At 38.8% G+C, this 15,677-nt stretch overlaps 1 protein-coding gene across 8 annotated transcripts in view; it reads left to right on the top strand.

Moving 5' to 3' along the window:
* The window catches only part of ksr1b (kinase suppressor of ras 1b), a 51,908-nt gene that overhangs the window by 33,181 nt on the left and 3,050 nt on the right, over positions 1–15,677 (top strand). For 7 of the 8 annotated variants that reach the window (XM_036562547.1, XM_036562586.1, XM_036562594.1 and 4 more), the window contains 15 exons: positions 3,156–3,307; positions 3,604–3,664; positions 3,750–3,833; positions 3,919–3,977; positions 4,062–4,171; positions 4,580–4,745; positions 6,110–6,151; positions 8,101–8,134; positions 8,985–9,045; positions 10,173–10,591; positions 11,911–12,007; positions 12,095–12,228; positions 12,340–12,471; positions 12,724–12,859; positions 14,375–14,508. In XM_036562547.1, coding sequence (XP_036418440.1) covers positions 3,156–3,307; positions 3,604–3,664; positions 3,750–3,833; positions 3,919–3,977; positions 4,062–4,171; positions 4,580–4,745; positions 6,110–6,151; positions 8,101–8,134; positions 8,985–9,045; positions 10,173–10,591; positions 11,911–12,007; positions 12,095–12,228; positions 12,340–12,471; positions 12,724–12,859; positions 14,375–14,508 — 1,821 coding nt within the window. The remainder of the gene's footprint in view (positions 1–3,155; positions 3,308–3,603; positions 3,665–3,749; positions 3,834–3,918; positions 3,978–4,061; positions 4,172–4,579; positions 4,746–6,109; positions 6,152–8,100; positions 8,135–8,984; positions 9,046–10,172; positions 10,592–11,910; positions 12,008–12,094; positions 12,229–12,339; positions 12,472–12,723; positions 12,860–14,374; positions 14,509–15,677) is intronic. The other variant, XM_036562554.1, reaches the window with a different exon arrangement.

Raw genomic sequence — 15,677 nt, 5'->3', positions numbered from 1 at the left:
TTTTCTAAGAAGTTTTTCGGTTCATAGCAGTGGTCACAAGGAATGCATGATCTGAATTGCTCAAGATCGGATCAGATTTTTGCTCCAAACACGCAAGTGCCAATCAAAAATTTTGATTTTGGCCAGTCAGCGTTGCATGATGATTTAATGATGTAAAGAACTCACACTGTATTCAAAGTCTGTTTCTACAACTACATAAAATGTCATAGCTTAATTCTACTTGACTCACTGTACTTAATAGCCAAGTGCCTCTTACTTTCACTGTATTTAAATATGCAACAGGTTTTTCATGAACAAATTTAAAATACCAGTTTGGCAAGGAATGTTATGTATTTTGCAACTTTAGCCAATACAGAATACTAAAGGGGGTGAAGACTGGCATGTTAGATGAGGGTTGGGACTAAACTATGAGGGGAAGCAGATCTGAGGTAGACTGATGGCCACTGGTTTAGAATGTCTTCTATGTGTGGGAAACCTTTGAGCTTAGTGCTCTTTTTAAGTAACAATAAAAAAAAAAATTCAAATTTGCACAATTTTTCGCTTACCCAAATATGTGTATGGTCACCAAACATGATCTTTGCTGACCATTGTGGTAAGGAGAAAATTCTGTAAATCTGATTGTCACTGAACAAGTGCTTTAATTTCTTTTTTTGCTTACAGTGATGACAATGTTACTTGTTTTAATGAAGTTTATGAAGCTCATTACTGAGTTGGTGATGGTGCTGTAATGAGATGGTAATGTAGTGTAGGTGCTTGATGTGCTCTTAAATTGGATGCCGTTTTAATTCATGACTACTGCTGTCAGATCTGCAGTGGGGGTTTACTGTTTAGCAATGCGTCAGTGATCAGAGGAGCCTTCTCTGGAAATGAAATATGCCTAATAGGGGGAACTCAAGCGAATTTCCTTTATATAATTAATTTAGGTAATTTCCCTTTGAAATGTCCTGCCGTCAGTATGTAGCTACCACAGTCATGTTGACTTCTGCAGAAATACACAATCATCTTTTAATATACTGTGCAAATGTAAGTGGAAAATAAGCATTTAGAATGTAACTCTCAAGAGAGCCTTCAGGCTAAAGACTTACTCAGGTGGAATGTTCATGCATGTGTGATGTGATATGAGGGCATGATTGGCATGTTTTTTTGGTCGAGTGATGGGACCCCCACCCCAAGTTTCCGTATTTACTGTGTCAGCTCAGACTTGGTGGCGTCTAGGATTGGGTCATTGCAGCAGTGCTCACTCTGTGCCAGATGACATAATCAAGAAGAGAGCTGCTTCTTCAGTGAAGGACTCTCACTACTCTTACAGTGAAGTGTCTTACTACCAGTGACCCGAGCTCTTTCTAAAGTCCCAAACTTGTCCTTCTAGTCTAGACGATATATTTTTTAAATGCAACAACCCCTGCTTCTCATGCTTAAAAAGAAGTAGGACATGCCTCTTTGGGGGGTGGGGGGAGTGGTATTGCATTTGATTGAAGTGGTAAACACAAAGACCTAGTTGACAGATAAACATTTTGAACTGACATATATAAGAACACATAGAAAATTTAGATAATGTCTCTCTAATGAAACATAGAACATAAAATATAAAAAATAAAAAAACAAGAATACAATTTATTGTATTCAAAAACTTGATTGGTCAGCTGTGGATGACATATGGAGCCTTTCATGGGCACTCAGAACAAATGTTGATGGTTTTTCAACTTGGCGTGTGGTTTCAAAACACAAAATTGTACTGGCTAGAGGAGTGCTTTTCAGTCACGGTGCACATTGCTCCATCAAGAATAATCAAAAGAAGCTTGTTTAGAGAGAGTTTGAAAAGGAGTCACCTAATTGCCCCCTAACATTTAGCCTTGATGTTTAAACCCCCAAAACTCTAAGGAGCTGTCAGCAGGTCCAAACTTCCATTCTTCACTCTCAAGTTGCCAGTCTGTTAGGTATATCTGACTTGTACCCACATTTATTGCTCATTTAATCAGTAGTACCTAACATATAGATGCACTTTGTTGCCAGATGCCATCTGTTGCTGCACATTTTGTTAGCCACCTTCTGCCTCATTCATCAGTGGAAAGTGACCACCATAGGACCATTGCAAATATTTGCTGATCAAATATTTGTTGACTGGTGGAGCATTCTCAGTTCAGCAGTGTCACTGACATAGTAGTGGCATGTTAGTGTTGTGCTGGTACGAGTGTCTCAGGTTCAGCTGCTTTGCTGGGGTTTTTAGTGTGGTGTTTCTTGCTGGTAGGCTGTTGATAAATGGCTAACAAATTGTGCAGCAACAGAAAGGCTACAGTGGGTAACTGCCTACCTACAAAGTGAATCTATATGATAAGTATTTCTGATAATATGGCCAATAAATGTAAGTAACAATAGGTGAATGTAATAAACTGGCAGCTCAGTGTACACAAGTTACATAGTATTTTCACTGTATTCTCAGAATAATTGATTCAAAGGGTTAAAAGATGTGCCATTCAAGCTAGTCTTGTTGGATCAGTTATATCAAAGCAAATACCCTTGGTAAAGTGTAGCTAATGATTTGTCAATTTGAGGTCTTGAAGGTAGTTTTGCAAGCTAGACTTCTGCTTATTGCTAGAGAGTGTGGTGAGCTTTGCCGCATAACATGGCTAATAACTGTCTACTTTAACTTACTGGAAGGGGCTATTTTTTAGTGACGTACAAAATAATCATATACGTGCTGTTATTTTAGTATGGTGTGTAGGGGCAGTTTTCAAAAAAGAAAAAACACACCCACCATACATAAATCGGTGTGCAGCAGCCAACACAAAGTTTCCAAGAAAGATTGTGTGTAACATTTAAAGATGTGACCTTTTGAACTTCACAAACATTTTTCTGTCCATTGACTGTATCCTGCTCTGAAAAGCTTATCACAGAACGGACAGCTTAAAAGGTGTGTTTCCTGTTGGGATGATCAGACCCACTGCATGGACATGCATTCACATGAATGTGTAGGTAGCCAATCAGAAAATCCCAATAGTTATGGCCAGCTTAGTTTAGATACTAAATGTTCTGGGTATGTGTGGGCGGAGCTTCTAAAGTTGAAACTATGTTGAAACTGTAAGCCATGCTTTAATATTGGGTGGTTCAATGTCGGGTGGATTTGTGGGAAACACAGTTTTTCGTCTGCCCTTCAGGAATGGGAAGAAGAAGCCACTTCTAAACGTGCAGGTGAATGGTGGAGGGAATGGCTATGAAGACATGCCCTCCTGCTCACCGCTGCTCTCTGCCTGGTCTTCACACACTCTACCCAACACACCCATCTTGCTGGAGAGCCCCACACTGAGAAGTAGGTGCACCTGTGACATGGCAACCCAAGTAAAACAGTTTTTTTGATACATTGTCACTGTCATATCAAAAGTATGTCATATCAGTATCAAATGTGTGAACATTCCATGTTATTTAAGTCATGAAGGAACCAATAAAAAGAAACCAAAATTACTTGGAATAAAATCTCCTGACATTAATGTACATGAAAGTTAAGATTATAAAAAGTTACCAACTTGGAGATATAGTTTTGTTACAACAGCAACATCATACATCACAGCCTTGTTTGATCTCTTTTACTTTTGTGATCCTCTCTAGCAGTCCAAAAAAGTTCTCCACAGACCATACGGAGAGATTTTGGCCTTACTTTCTCACACAGGTAAGACAGCCTGAACCTCTTTGGTACATTGGCACATTGGTTGCAGGAAAATGACTGAAGTTCCACACTTTTTCCCCCCTTAAAGATTTTCTACCAAGTCATGGCTGTCTCAGACTTGTGAGGTGTGTAAGAAGAACTTGATGTTCGGCGTAAAGTGTAAACACTGCAAGTAAGTTACCATGGAAACCCCAGCATTATAACCACACCTACTTATCATTTACAGAATCTGCTAACGGCTCTTTTCTCACCTTCAGGTTAAAGTGCCACAACAAGTGTACCAAAGAGGCACCTCACTGCAAGCTACCCTTTCCAGGTAAAATGTGATCTGACATACATGACAAATCTCAACTGCTGTTTTATTTCTTAGTGCTCAGTGCTTCTCTTTTTTGCTTTACAGTTACACCAATCAGAAGAACAGAGTCAGTTCCATCAGACATCAATAATAGGATAGACCAAAAGCAGAAGTCTTCAAAATCTGAAACATTACCAAATCCAATAAACAAAAAGGTATGAGTGACAAAACCTGGAAATACATAATGCATTAATATACAAGGCTTAGGATTTATGTCAATAAAGAATGATAATTGAGTAAAAAAGTACCAGCTGAGGAACGTATTCTGTTATCACCCTCTTTAGATATTAGGGTGGTAAAAATGCATTAATGCATTGGTATGCATCTATCTAAAGGTGCCAATTTAAATAATTAAATCTTTATAATATTCAAAAATGTGTGTTCATTTTTGGCCAAAATAAAATTCTCAGGCTGTTTTTAGTGTGTTTACTTAACTACTGTGTAAATAGTTCCTCCAGTCACATTTATGAATTCAGTGTATTTTTTGAATAATATTGTTGTTAAAGAAATGTTTTACATCCCTAATATATATATATACTCACACACATTATTTTTCCTCTCAGGACCAGAATCCATCTGTGAGTCAGCTGGACTCCAGCAGTAACCCCTCTTCTACCACCTCCTCCACACCGTCTTCACCTGCTTTCAGCCAGAGTAACCCAGCCAGTGCTACTCCACCCCCCAACCCCTCTCCCAAATGGCCTCGGGACAACCGCTTTAACTTTCCAGGTCTGTAATATTAGCTGAGTCACACTAAGAGCTTGCCTTACCCAAAAGGTTTAGATATGCAGTACTGTGCAAATGTTTTGGGTCTAAAATCACGTTCAAAACTATTAGGCAGCGATTAGTATTTGCTTAGAAAAACACTAATATTAAAATAAAAAGTAATATTGGTACAATAAATGGTGATTTTATGTGTGTCAGTGTGTTTGTTTAACCATTTCCGGACCTCTCCTGCTGGCCCCATATTAACTGTAGTTATCATCCAGTATCTGGTTTGGCTAATCAGTCCCTCATTAAATTAAATCATGTGTGCTGGTGGCAAAGATTAACAAATCCCTTCGATGGCGAGGTGAAGTCCGGAACCGAACCTGTGTTCTAACTAGCTCACAACATCTCAACTACTGTTTCAAAAAACAAAAACTTCATGTTACTTTTTACTGTATACTGTTACGTCTGTTTATATTTATTCTAGTCTTCTAGTGTTTTTTACTGGCAAATGCAAACTTAACACCGAGGTAAATAGTTTTGAACAATTTGCTTAGGTCTGCACAGTACTGTATGTATTTCCTTTATTAACAGACTGTATAAGTAGTGTTCAGTGTGATCTCATATGCTTTTGAAGTGATCTCCTAACAATCATTTTTGTGTCTAATTTCCTTTGTTTCGTCAGCCTTTTAGATAGGTTTTTTATTTTCAGGATTAAGGTCATTATTTAGTGCATGTAAATTTTTATAGTTACTTTTCTAAGAATTGCATGCTTACACTTTTTCAGCGCACACTGAGATAGCAAACTAAACATATTCATACATTTGACGTCACAATGTCACAATTGTATGAATGTGGTGTGGATTTGCACATATCCGTTAAAAATCTAAGCATTAATGTTGCCTGTATATGCAGTGCTACTAGCTAGTTAATTCAGAAAATCTACAGCTTTTGTAGTCTCCAGCTTGCCTTCTTTTACCTTTGCGCTTTGTGTCAAGTAGCCTAAGCACATAGCAGGTATCAGTTTCATTGGATAAATATGCTTCAGAAAACTTCCCGTGTTGCATTAATGCTACTCTCTTGTTGTCACAAAGCCACCTAAATTCAAAGACATCTCCAACTAATATCCTATAGCTGATGCAACAGTGATACCTTTATATGGAGACTTCTTACCCCACAGTCAATCATCTAAGTAATATTCTACCCAAAATAGGCTGATGAAGCAGTAGCAGTATTTCAACAGCAAAGGGTAAAAACAGTGCCATTCATTGGTTGCAGATGTCAGAGGCAGTGATAACCTACAGCTAGCGCTCTTTCTCTGACCGCTCTTTCTCTCCTCACCCTTTGCTTGGTCTTTTTTCTTTCCATCTTGTCCTGATCATTAGCTGCCTGCTACTTTCAACTCAGACAACAGTTTATCTTCCCTGGTGAGTTAACACTGTTCATGTAACCCTGTGTTTCTGTCATTTTTCAATACTAACACGCTACTACCAAATATTTAAAGAACAGGGTTGGATTTGTACAAAATTACTCGAGACTGCTCTTTGTGTGACACACCCTGAGTGCTTTTGCTTCTGTATGTTGCACTGTGCGTGACTTTGAGGTACATGGTGCTGTTTTAATGCCTCCTTCTGGCTGCAATAATTCATTTCTTTGAGAGGGTCATCTTTTATGAGCTGAATTGTGTTTAGTGAACATATTGGTTAAAGCAAGTTGTCTTGACTATTGATTAAGCAGGATTCCTGAACTAGTTCCTTTTACTAAAGTCCCTTACTGGCCAGTGATTATATCTTACAATCTATTTAGCCTCCATTTAGGCCTAACAATTGGAGGCTTTATTCAGTCACCTCTCTGCAAAAATGGAACAAGTGACAGTCTCTTGCATGCAGGGAAGAAATTCATTATTTTTGCCCTCAGGATGTTCTTACCTAGTCAATGCATGTAGGATTATTCAGATTGCTAAAATTGTTTTGGATTTATAAAGGAAGTTACCCCATACATTATAATTATACTTCTATTGTATTTTTTATTTTGAAAATTTTTCTTCTTGCAAATGAGTACACCTGTGAGCCAAAACATTAAGTGTGTTTACATGCACTTAATAATCTGAAAACCTCAGAAAATCAGATTTGGGTAATCAAATAATGGGAAAGCTCTGGGTCTACACAAGCCAGGTATAATCGGATTTCTGCTTTGCACCCTGCCAATTTTGCCAGTCATAGAATTAGACGTTATGAAAAAGTAATGTAAAACTCAAATATCATGGTACACCTTTACCAGAAAATATGAATATACATCATCTAGAAGATGAAGAATATTCAGATTCTTCATTGTGTCAAGCATGTAGTAAAATCAGAGTAAGGGTATACATGCAGTGAAAACCTTATTACTGGGCTAAAGTCCAGGTCTCTTAATTGGATTGCTAGAAATGTGATAACAGTCTTAATCCGATCTAAGAAATGTAAGAGTATGCTGTTTACATGACCACCTGAATATTCAGATAACTGCCAAAATCCCATAATTGGTGTGCATGTATCATACACTCTTTGTGACCACCTGCCAAATATGCTGTTAGTCCTCCGCATGCTGCCAAAATAGCTCCAAACTGCGAAGTTGTGGAATCTACAAAACCTCTGAAAGTGCCCTGTGGTATCTGGCATCAAGAGTTTAGTCGCCACAGATCAGACTTGATTTCACATCCCACAGATCATCCCACAGTTGCTTGATCAGATTGAGATCTAGGGAATTTGGAGGCCTGGGCAACACCTTGAACTCTTCATGTTCCTCAAACCATTCCTGAAGAATGTGTGCAGTGTGGCAGGTGCATATCGGTGAATACCATAGCCATAAAGGGGTCTAGTCCACAACGTTTAGGTAGGTGACACTTGTCAAATTGACGTCCAGATGAATGCCCAGACCCAGTGTTTCCCAGCCGAACATTGCCCATTGTTTAACCATTTCCAATCCTCACTTTGTGATCCAGTATTAATTTTAGTTCAGTCCCTCCACTGGCTCGTCTTCTTCCCACAGTGCATCACCAGGTAAATGGTGCATGCATACTCGGCTGTCCATGTGATATAAAAGAAAATGAGACTAATCGGATCGGGCGGTCTTCTTCCATTGTTACAAGGTCCAGTTCCGACTCTGACATGCCTATTGTAGGTGTTTTTGATGGTGGATAGGAGTTACCTATCCATACCTGCTCATTTTACCATCTAATATATCCCAGACCTTCACAAAGCTGTTGTTATGAGATAATCAGTACTATTTGTTATCTGTGTGTGATCATAGTGTTTTGGCTCACCTGTGTAAATCCACTGTAAGTTTGTAGACATTTTTTCTTGTGAGATCTAAACATTTGTGACTTTTCTTACAGACGTATCACATCCAGATGGCAGTCAGGACAGAGGGTAAGACACGTCTTTAGCTGCCATTTTAACAGGCTTGCAAACAATTCCTGTACATTGACTTCTTTACACCACATATTTCATTGTCTCTTAAGCAATATACATGCTCTCAACCAGGGGACAGCAGTGTGCAGAATTTTTAGTCACAAATTAGGAAGTGTTTATTTGCTAAGAAAAACACCAACATTACTATAAGTACAAATAATATTAATACAGTTAGTTGTGATTTTATCTGTTTCTATGTGTTTGGTTAATCATTTCCAAACCTCTCCTCATAGCAGCCCAGAATTATTTTTAGTTATTATCCAAAACCTGGTTTGGCTAATCAGTCCATCATTATGTTGGTGTAGGTGTGCTGCTGATGGAATGTCACAGATCTGTGAGATGGCTGAGGCATCAAGGAGAAATATAGAACTGAACTTCATTCTTTAAAGTAGCCAACAAGATATCCACTACTTTTCTGAAAACAAGAAATTCTTGTGACTTTTTACCATATTTATGTTTATTTGTATCTATTCTAATGAGCACCACTCTATCGTGTTTCTACAGGGACAAGCACAATTACTGCCAGGATAAATGGTTTTAAATTGTGCTTAGGTGCCTAAGACAATATAATACGTACCTAGTTTGCAAACTTATACAGCTTTGCATAAAGGTTGTTCATAGAAACTGAAACTCATACTCTATAACACACATTGCACTAAACCTAATGAATTTTAATAGATACATTGATGTAGAAATGTGCATTGTTGTAACAGATCTGATATTAAAGAGGGTAAATATATGGTTTCATATATTTTGAGTACTGGGGCTGTTTCTCAGTATGTAAGAGCGTCCTATGTCTTTTTTCCAGTGAGACAGAGCAAGCGGCAAGTGAGCTGACATTGCAGTCTGTGAGGCAGGAAGAAACTGTGGTAAGTGTGGCAGCACAGATTCTGTTTATCTTTGGCAAAGCCCTGTCCTACTCAATGTAGTGTTACCCTGCTCTCACACACTCACTTCAGCTTAAGAAGTGCTTGTCAATTAGCTGATTAGTTGGGTAGGATGTGTTAGGGCCTTTTTACATTCAGCCACTTCTCGCGTCTTGGAACGATCAGGTATCCATCTGATCATGAAAAAAGCTGTGTTAATGCAATCAAGATGCTTCTGAATCTGGAGGTGAGGCTAGTGTATCTGTTTCTACAGGCTACATTTTGTTGCTACCGAAACAAAACCTTGTATCTCTATTTTTGTTGTTTTTATTAATTTTTTTTTTTTACATATTTTAAAATGTCAGCCGCCCTTTACATTGCGTAACTTATCCATGATGAATGTGCCAATAGACATGGTGGAAAATTACTTAAAATCTTGTTAAATTAACTTCTATTGAAAATTAACAATGCTTTTTCCTTCTCTTAAAAACTTAACATTTTGGAGATACAAAGTTTGGTTTCAACAGGGACAATATGCAGTCTTCATTCAGGCCTATATGGAGCTACAAGAGTTCTAAACAACAGCTTGGGTCACATTTTACATCTTAAACATCAATACAAATTGCAAAGTGTACAATTTCTGGAATGGCATTATCTGAAGAGATTCCAGGAGAAATGTGCTTATTGTGTAAAAAAGCAGCACTGGCGCAGATTATATTTCAGTCTGTAACGAAGATGCATCCATGTGGCCAGGTGTAAATGCAATGTGAATAAATTCTGTCTGGACATTATCTGAATGTTGATTCAGAAATTGATTAAGTGTAAGTGTAAATAAACTCTTAGTCCTTGGAAAACACCAAAATAGGGCAGGGGTACTGGAAATGTCTCAAGTTTATCTTGCATTTTTTTAATATAACAGCGTGTCTCAGTTTAACCCACTAAACATTAAAGACCTATGGGCAGGTCCACACTTCTGTCCCTCGCTCTTGGAACTTACATAGATGTTTGATAGTAGTTACTGAATAATTTAGAGTAGTAAGAGACAACAAGGCTTAAGATTAATAACTGAATAATAAGCCTGTAAGGGGTCAAATAAACTTAATTGTTTAATTTTTTATTTTTTCATTAAGAATGAGGACGTGAACGATGATGATCAGGAGGAGCATGAGAGGCAAGAAGATGCTGCTTATGACGATGAAGGTGAAGGTGAAGACGATGATCTAGACGACCTGCCCAACTCCAGGAGTCCCTGGAAGGGGCCCATCTCCCGCAAGCATAGCCAGACCAGTGTGTACCTGCAGGAATGGGACGTGCCTTTCTGGCAGCTGGAGCTTGGGGAGCTGATCGGAAAAGGCCGCTGGGGGAAGGTGCACCGGGGCCGCTGGCACGGCGAGGTGGCCGTGCGGGTGCTGGAGATAGACGGAAATAATCAGGATCACCTGAAGCTCTTCAAGAAGGAAGTGATGAACTACAGACAGACTCGGCATGAGAACGTGGTGCTGTTTATGGGAGCCTGCATGAACCCACCCCAGCTGGCTATCATTACGAGGTGAGCCTAAGGCCTTGTAGTGAAGAAGGGGGGTCTGGATTGGAGCCTGGAGGGAAAACTATGGGGAAACTGCTGTGATGTTCAGTGTTTTAATGACATCAGGCCAGGGATTGAACAGTTTGGCCAAAAATTTTACTTACATGACTTGACCCTTATGTAGTCAGTTGGAGCTAACATACTGGAAGGTTATATTTCAAGTTTCCTAACTTCATGCCTAAATCAGCATGCACTTTGCTGGAGTGAGAATATTAATTTTGCATGCACTGTTACACTTCTTATACCACAGCTCAAAGTAACTGGCATATAGACCAGTGGTTCTCAAACCAGTCAGGGACCTCAAGTCGATTCCCACTTTTGCTATAACCTAGCTCCAAACAAACCTGAACTAAGCCATTAAGAATGCTGAATATCTAGTACAGATGTGTTGCAAACTGGCTTAGTGCAAAAATGTATGCATTCAGAGCAGAAGATGGGATAGTTACATGCCTTTTAAATGATGTTTACTCTGACTGGTTATATCTTTCTAAACAAAGTACTGAAACAGATTTTCCCTTGTACTTTCCAAAAAATTCATGTGGGCTTTAGAGAGTAACTTAGATGTAAAGTAATGAGCAGTAGGATTGCTTTTTTCCAGGAAGCAGTAAGTAATTTAATCCCATTGCAGTTTAGGAGAAGTAATTAGTCACTTGTGACTGATTACTTTTTTGAGCAGCCACCCCAACACTGTTGAAGGCAGATGGTGAGGAGATAAACCTAACAGGAATTTGAGCGGGTCAGTAGCCGAGCTGAGGAATTCAGCATGTTTTGTGCTTATGGGATTGACTTCTTTGAGAGCGATCTAGGAGCGAGAGAGAACCCAGTCACTCCAGCTTTCTAAAACCATTCCTCTCTCTGGGTTGAAATGGGCCACTCCACTTCCAGTGGGCACAGCTTACGTACTCTTGATATTACTTTGCAGTGTGAGAGCTCAAGAAAAGACCCAAAATTGTGACTCTGACAGCAAAACAGTTTTGGCCACCTAGTACACATTGTTAGAAACCACACATGCTACTGAAGAAGTCACTGAATGACTGTTTCGTGTTAGCTACATTAGCTTTGTAGCCCCAGTTCAAAACAGAATAATTAAACACTGAAAAACATTTGCATACATGTTAATGTACAGAACTGTGGAACAAAAAGCCAATTGAAAACAATTTTTTTGAACCTGTAAAGACTAAGCGTTTATTCGAAGGGGTATTTAACGTGGGTTTACTGAACTGAGGCCATGCAATTTGTCTTTGCAATAAGTCATTTATTTACATCATTTGTTTTTGTTGCAGTTTCTGCAAGGGCCGAACGCTGTACTCTGTTGTGAGAGATTCTAAAACCTCACTTGACATCAATAAAACGAGGCAAATCGCTCAGGAAATTGTAAAGGTATAAATCTTTTGCTTGTCTCTTCTTGTCTGCATCCGTTTTGTCTTCTTCATCTAGCTTGAATGTTCTTGCTTTTGTGTCTGATAGGGAATGGGGTATCTCCACGCAAAGGAAATTGTGCACAAAGACTTGAAATCCAAGAATGTGTTTTATGACGCAAACAAAGTGGTGATCACAGATTTTGGCCTATTTGGCATGTCTGGAGTGGTGCAAGAGGATCGGTAAGTAAGCTGATGTGTTCAGTAATCATTCTGATGATCACTGTCATTTTAGCTGTAGCACCCTCTCATGTGAAGGACAATGAGAAATTGCGTTTCTGTGTAAATGTACAGGCGAGAAAATGAGCTGAAGCTGCCACGTGGCTGGATCTATTACCTGGCTCCTGAGATTGTGCAGAGGATGTGTCCTGGCAACGATGAGGATCGGCTGCCTTTCTCTAAGGCTGCTGACGTTTATGCCTTTGGGTAAAGACCACACCCAGACATTTCCCCTTCCTGCCTCATACAGCTGTATCCCCCTAAAGCACCAACAATTTTTCATCTGTTTTTGCAAGAACTGAGATGCAAGACTGTAATTAAAAAAAAATATGTGGAAATGGCTGTGAAAATGAATAATTCTAAAGGCTTTATTACCTTTAAACACACAATTTAAAAAAGGAAGTTTTGCAAATCCAGCAGAAAAATTAATATCTGTTTTGTGTGCTTATCTTGTCTCAGCACTATCTGGTACGAGCTGCAGGCACGGGACTGGCCCCTTACCAACCAGCCAGCCGAGGCTGCTATCTGGCAGCTAGGAAGCGGAAAAGGCATCAAGCGGCAGCTGTCCCAGATCAGTCTAGGAAAGGAAGTCACAGTGAGTCCATGACAGCCACTTTTTTTTCACATTTTGTTCAAACTGTTTTGACAGTTCTAAAAAAATACTGAATTTTTCTTTATTGTGATGTTTGTAAGGTGTTGCTGTGTTACTGCAAAAGGTCAGCCAGTTAGAAGTATGTAACATAATTGCTTGAATGATTATAAAGACAGCCATGGGACAGATTATGTCTTGACTTTGCATACCGTGCATGTAAGGTATGACATTAGTATGAGTGTGTTCACTAGTCAAGGACTTTGTGTCCTATACATTATATAGTATATAGATACATGATGTATTAAAGCTCAAGCCAGCATCCACAACAAGGCAGTGTGTGGTGGGGGGCAAGGAAAATGTAATAATTCAATCTGAAAGCAGTCTAATATTTTAGAATATTTTTTACTGAAAAATAGAGGGAGAGTAAAGAGTACGTCTTATGCTTAGAACAAGATGTGAAAGGTCCAAACAGTAAAGTTTACTTGTTTTTCATGTGGGATATTTTGCATCACAGCATCTCTGTTCAGTAGAAACTCATAGCAATGCACAGAATATAGTATAGAATAGAGAACTGAGAGGCTGTGAAGTGCTTTGATAGTGTAATAAAGTAAAAATTGCATGCCTTCGAAAGTTAAAAATGTGAGCACAGTGCGTTTTTTGTATTCGCATAGCAGAAACATCTGCTAATTTCAGCAGTCAGAAGGATGGAGGAGGGGATGGGAGTGTGTCTCTTACAGAGAGAGAGATACTGAAAAGGCTGCAGTCTTTCTATATAGAAAGTGCTCAAGCAGCTCTAAATGGCAGAGAAACGAGAATCTCACATAAGGGTTCAGATGGGGGGAAAAAAATCATTAAAGAAATAAACAATTTCCTTATCATTTAGTTATGGGAAAATCAGATAAACCAAAGGAACACAGGTTGTGACATGCAGGAAGTAGAGACGGTAACACATCAGCATTTTTATCGCTGAAGTCAGTTTGGTGGTAACAAGCTGCTGGCCTGCCAAAAATGCAATTTTTTTGCATTTTTATTTTATCACTTTCAGTTTGAACAGAACGTGGATAGAAAATTAGCCAACGAGAGGTGTACCTACCTCCCCATATCAATTCAAATTTCAAGATGAATGGACTGCTAGAAATGGTCCAGAATGAAATGAATAATTTCTGCATTAGCTTCCATTAAAAGTTAAGAAAGTTTTTCCCTCCCATAAAAGTCACCATTTTGGAGATAGCAATGATGCATTCTTATGTATTTAGGCTGGAATGTTTGTCTGGTTCAAACAACATAGAAGTGTCCTGAATAAATTGTTCTTGCATCATTTTACCAGCCTTTTTAACAACTGTTAACTAACCCCTCCATCTCTCACAATTCACAAGTGTTTTATAAACAGTAGGTGCTAGAAGCAAAGTTTACATTTTCAGTCATAACAGACTGTAGGCTGCTTATTTATATATATTTTTATATATAATTTTAAAGAAAGGTTAGTCTGTAACTGTGTCTGTTGTGTCTGCCCTTAAGGATATCTTGTCAGCGTGCTGGTCCTTTGACCTGGAGGAAAGGCCTACGTTCTCTCAGCTCGCTGACCAGCTGGAGAAGCTTCCCAAGCTCAACCGCAGACTGTCCCATCCTGGACACTTCTGGAAGTCTGCAGAGTACGTATCATAGGCCTGGCATCCTGCATGGTGTGGCCTTGCAGTCTCTCAGCCAATCAAGCTGACCTTGTAGCCCTTCAGAGCATGAGAACTAAAGCAAATGTGGTTTTGGGGCATACTACTAAAATGTGGCTTGTGTTTCCTGAGCCTTTCCAAGTGTGTACAGTTTATCTGATACTATGGGATTTCTCCACGTATGCTCATAATGAGTTTAACACAATGGATGACTTATGTTTTGAAGAGACCTCTGCAAGTGCAAGAAGTCATGGTTTGAAAATCATCTTCAGAATGAGGTTTAACAGATGCATGTTTGCATATTTTTTTCTACTGAACGTTTTAATGTGAATGATTGTTGTAATGTAAGAAGATGTTCTATGTTTGTAATGTGATACAAGTTTGGAGAAAGTCTGCAACAGAGATATATTTGGAGCCATTTTTCTTCTGCTTACACAATTATACTCAAACATTTGTGTTTTGCTGATTTTCTAAGTGAATTAAAGTACACATCCTCTGCAGCGAACACATTTCTGTACATTTTAAAATAGTGGAAAAAAATTAAAACATAAAATGTGGCCTATGCAAAAGTTCTTCAATGTTTTTTTCCCAATCTCTTTAGCAAATTAACCTGAATGTTCCCTGCAGAGGGTGTGTTAACTTATTTTCTATTAGAAATCAACAACATCAGGGGTCTTTTTTTGCATACGACTGTACATTACAGGCCTAAAGTACGGAAGCAAGTAGGTTCAAAAATTACAGTCAAATCAATTCACCACGATCACTACAACAAAATGTAAAAGGCCAGTTATCCAGACCCGGATTAGGTATAAACCTAGACTAGAAAGAATTTCATTGTCAGATCATTCAGTCTTAATTGGCCATGCAGTTTAGCTTGAGATTTGGTTTAATCCATGTCTGGAAAACCAGCCCGAAATGTTCAGTGACATCTAGTTTGGCCCAAGACGTTTGTCCACTGGTTTTCAGTGATGTACTTTTAGTCTAATATTAAATGGTGTCATATGGAAAAAGTCAAAAAGCCTTCACAGTCTTTGTTGATAACAAACCCTGACATTGACCAGCTTTTAAGTATTTATGAACTACTAATATAGCACACCTAATTAGTTCATCCTGCCTTCAAGATCATCTGAATTTTAGAATTACGTGGATATGAG

This window comes from Colossoma macropomum, unplaced genomic scaffold, assembly GCF_904425465.1.
Source record: "Colossoma macropomum unplaced genomic scaffold, Colossoma_macropomum, whole genome shotgun sequence".
NCBI classification, from domain to species: domain Eukaryota; kingdom Metazoa; phylum Chordata; class Actinopteri; order Characiformes; family Serrasalmidae; genus Colossoma; species Colossoma macropomum.
This window is presented reverse-complemented; position numbering and strand designations above follow the sequence as displayed.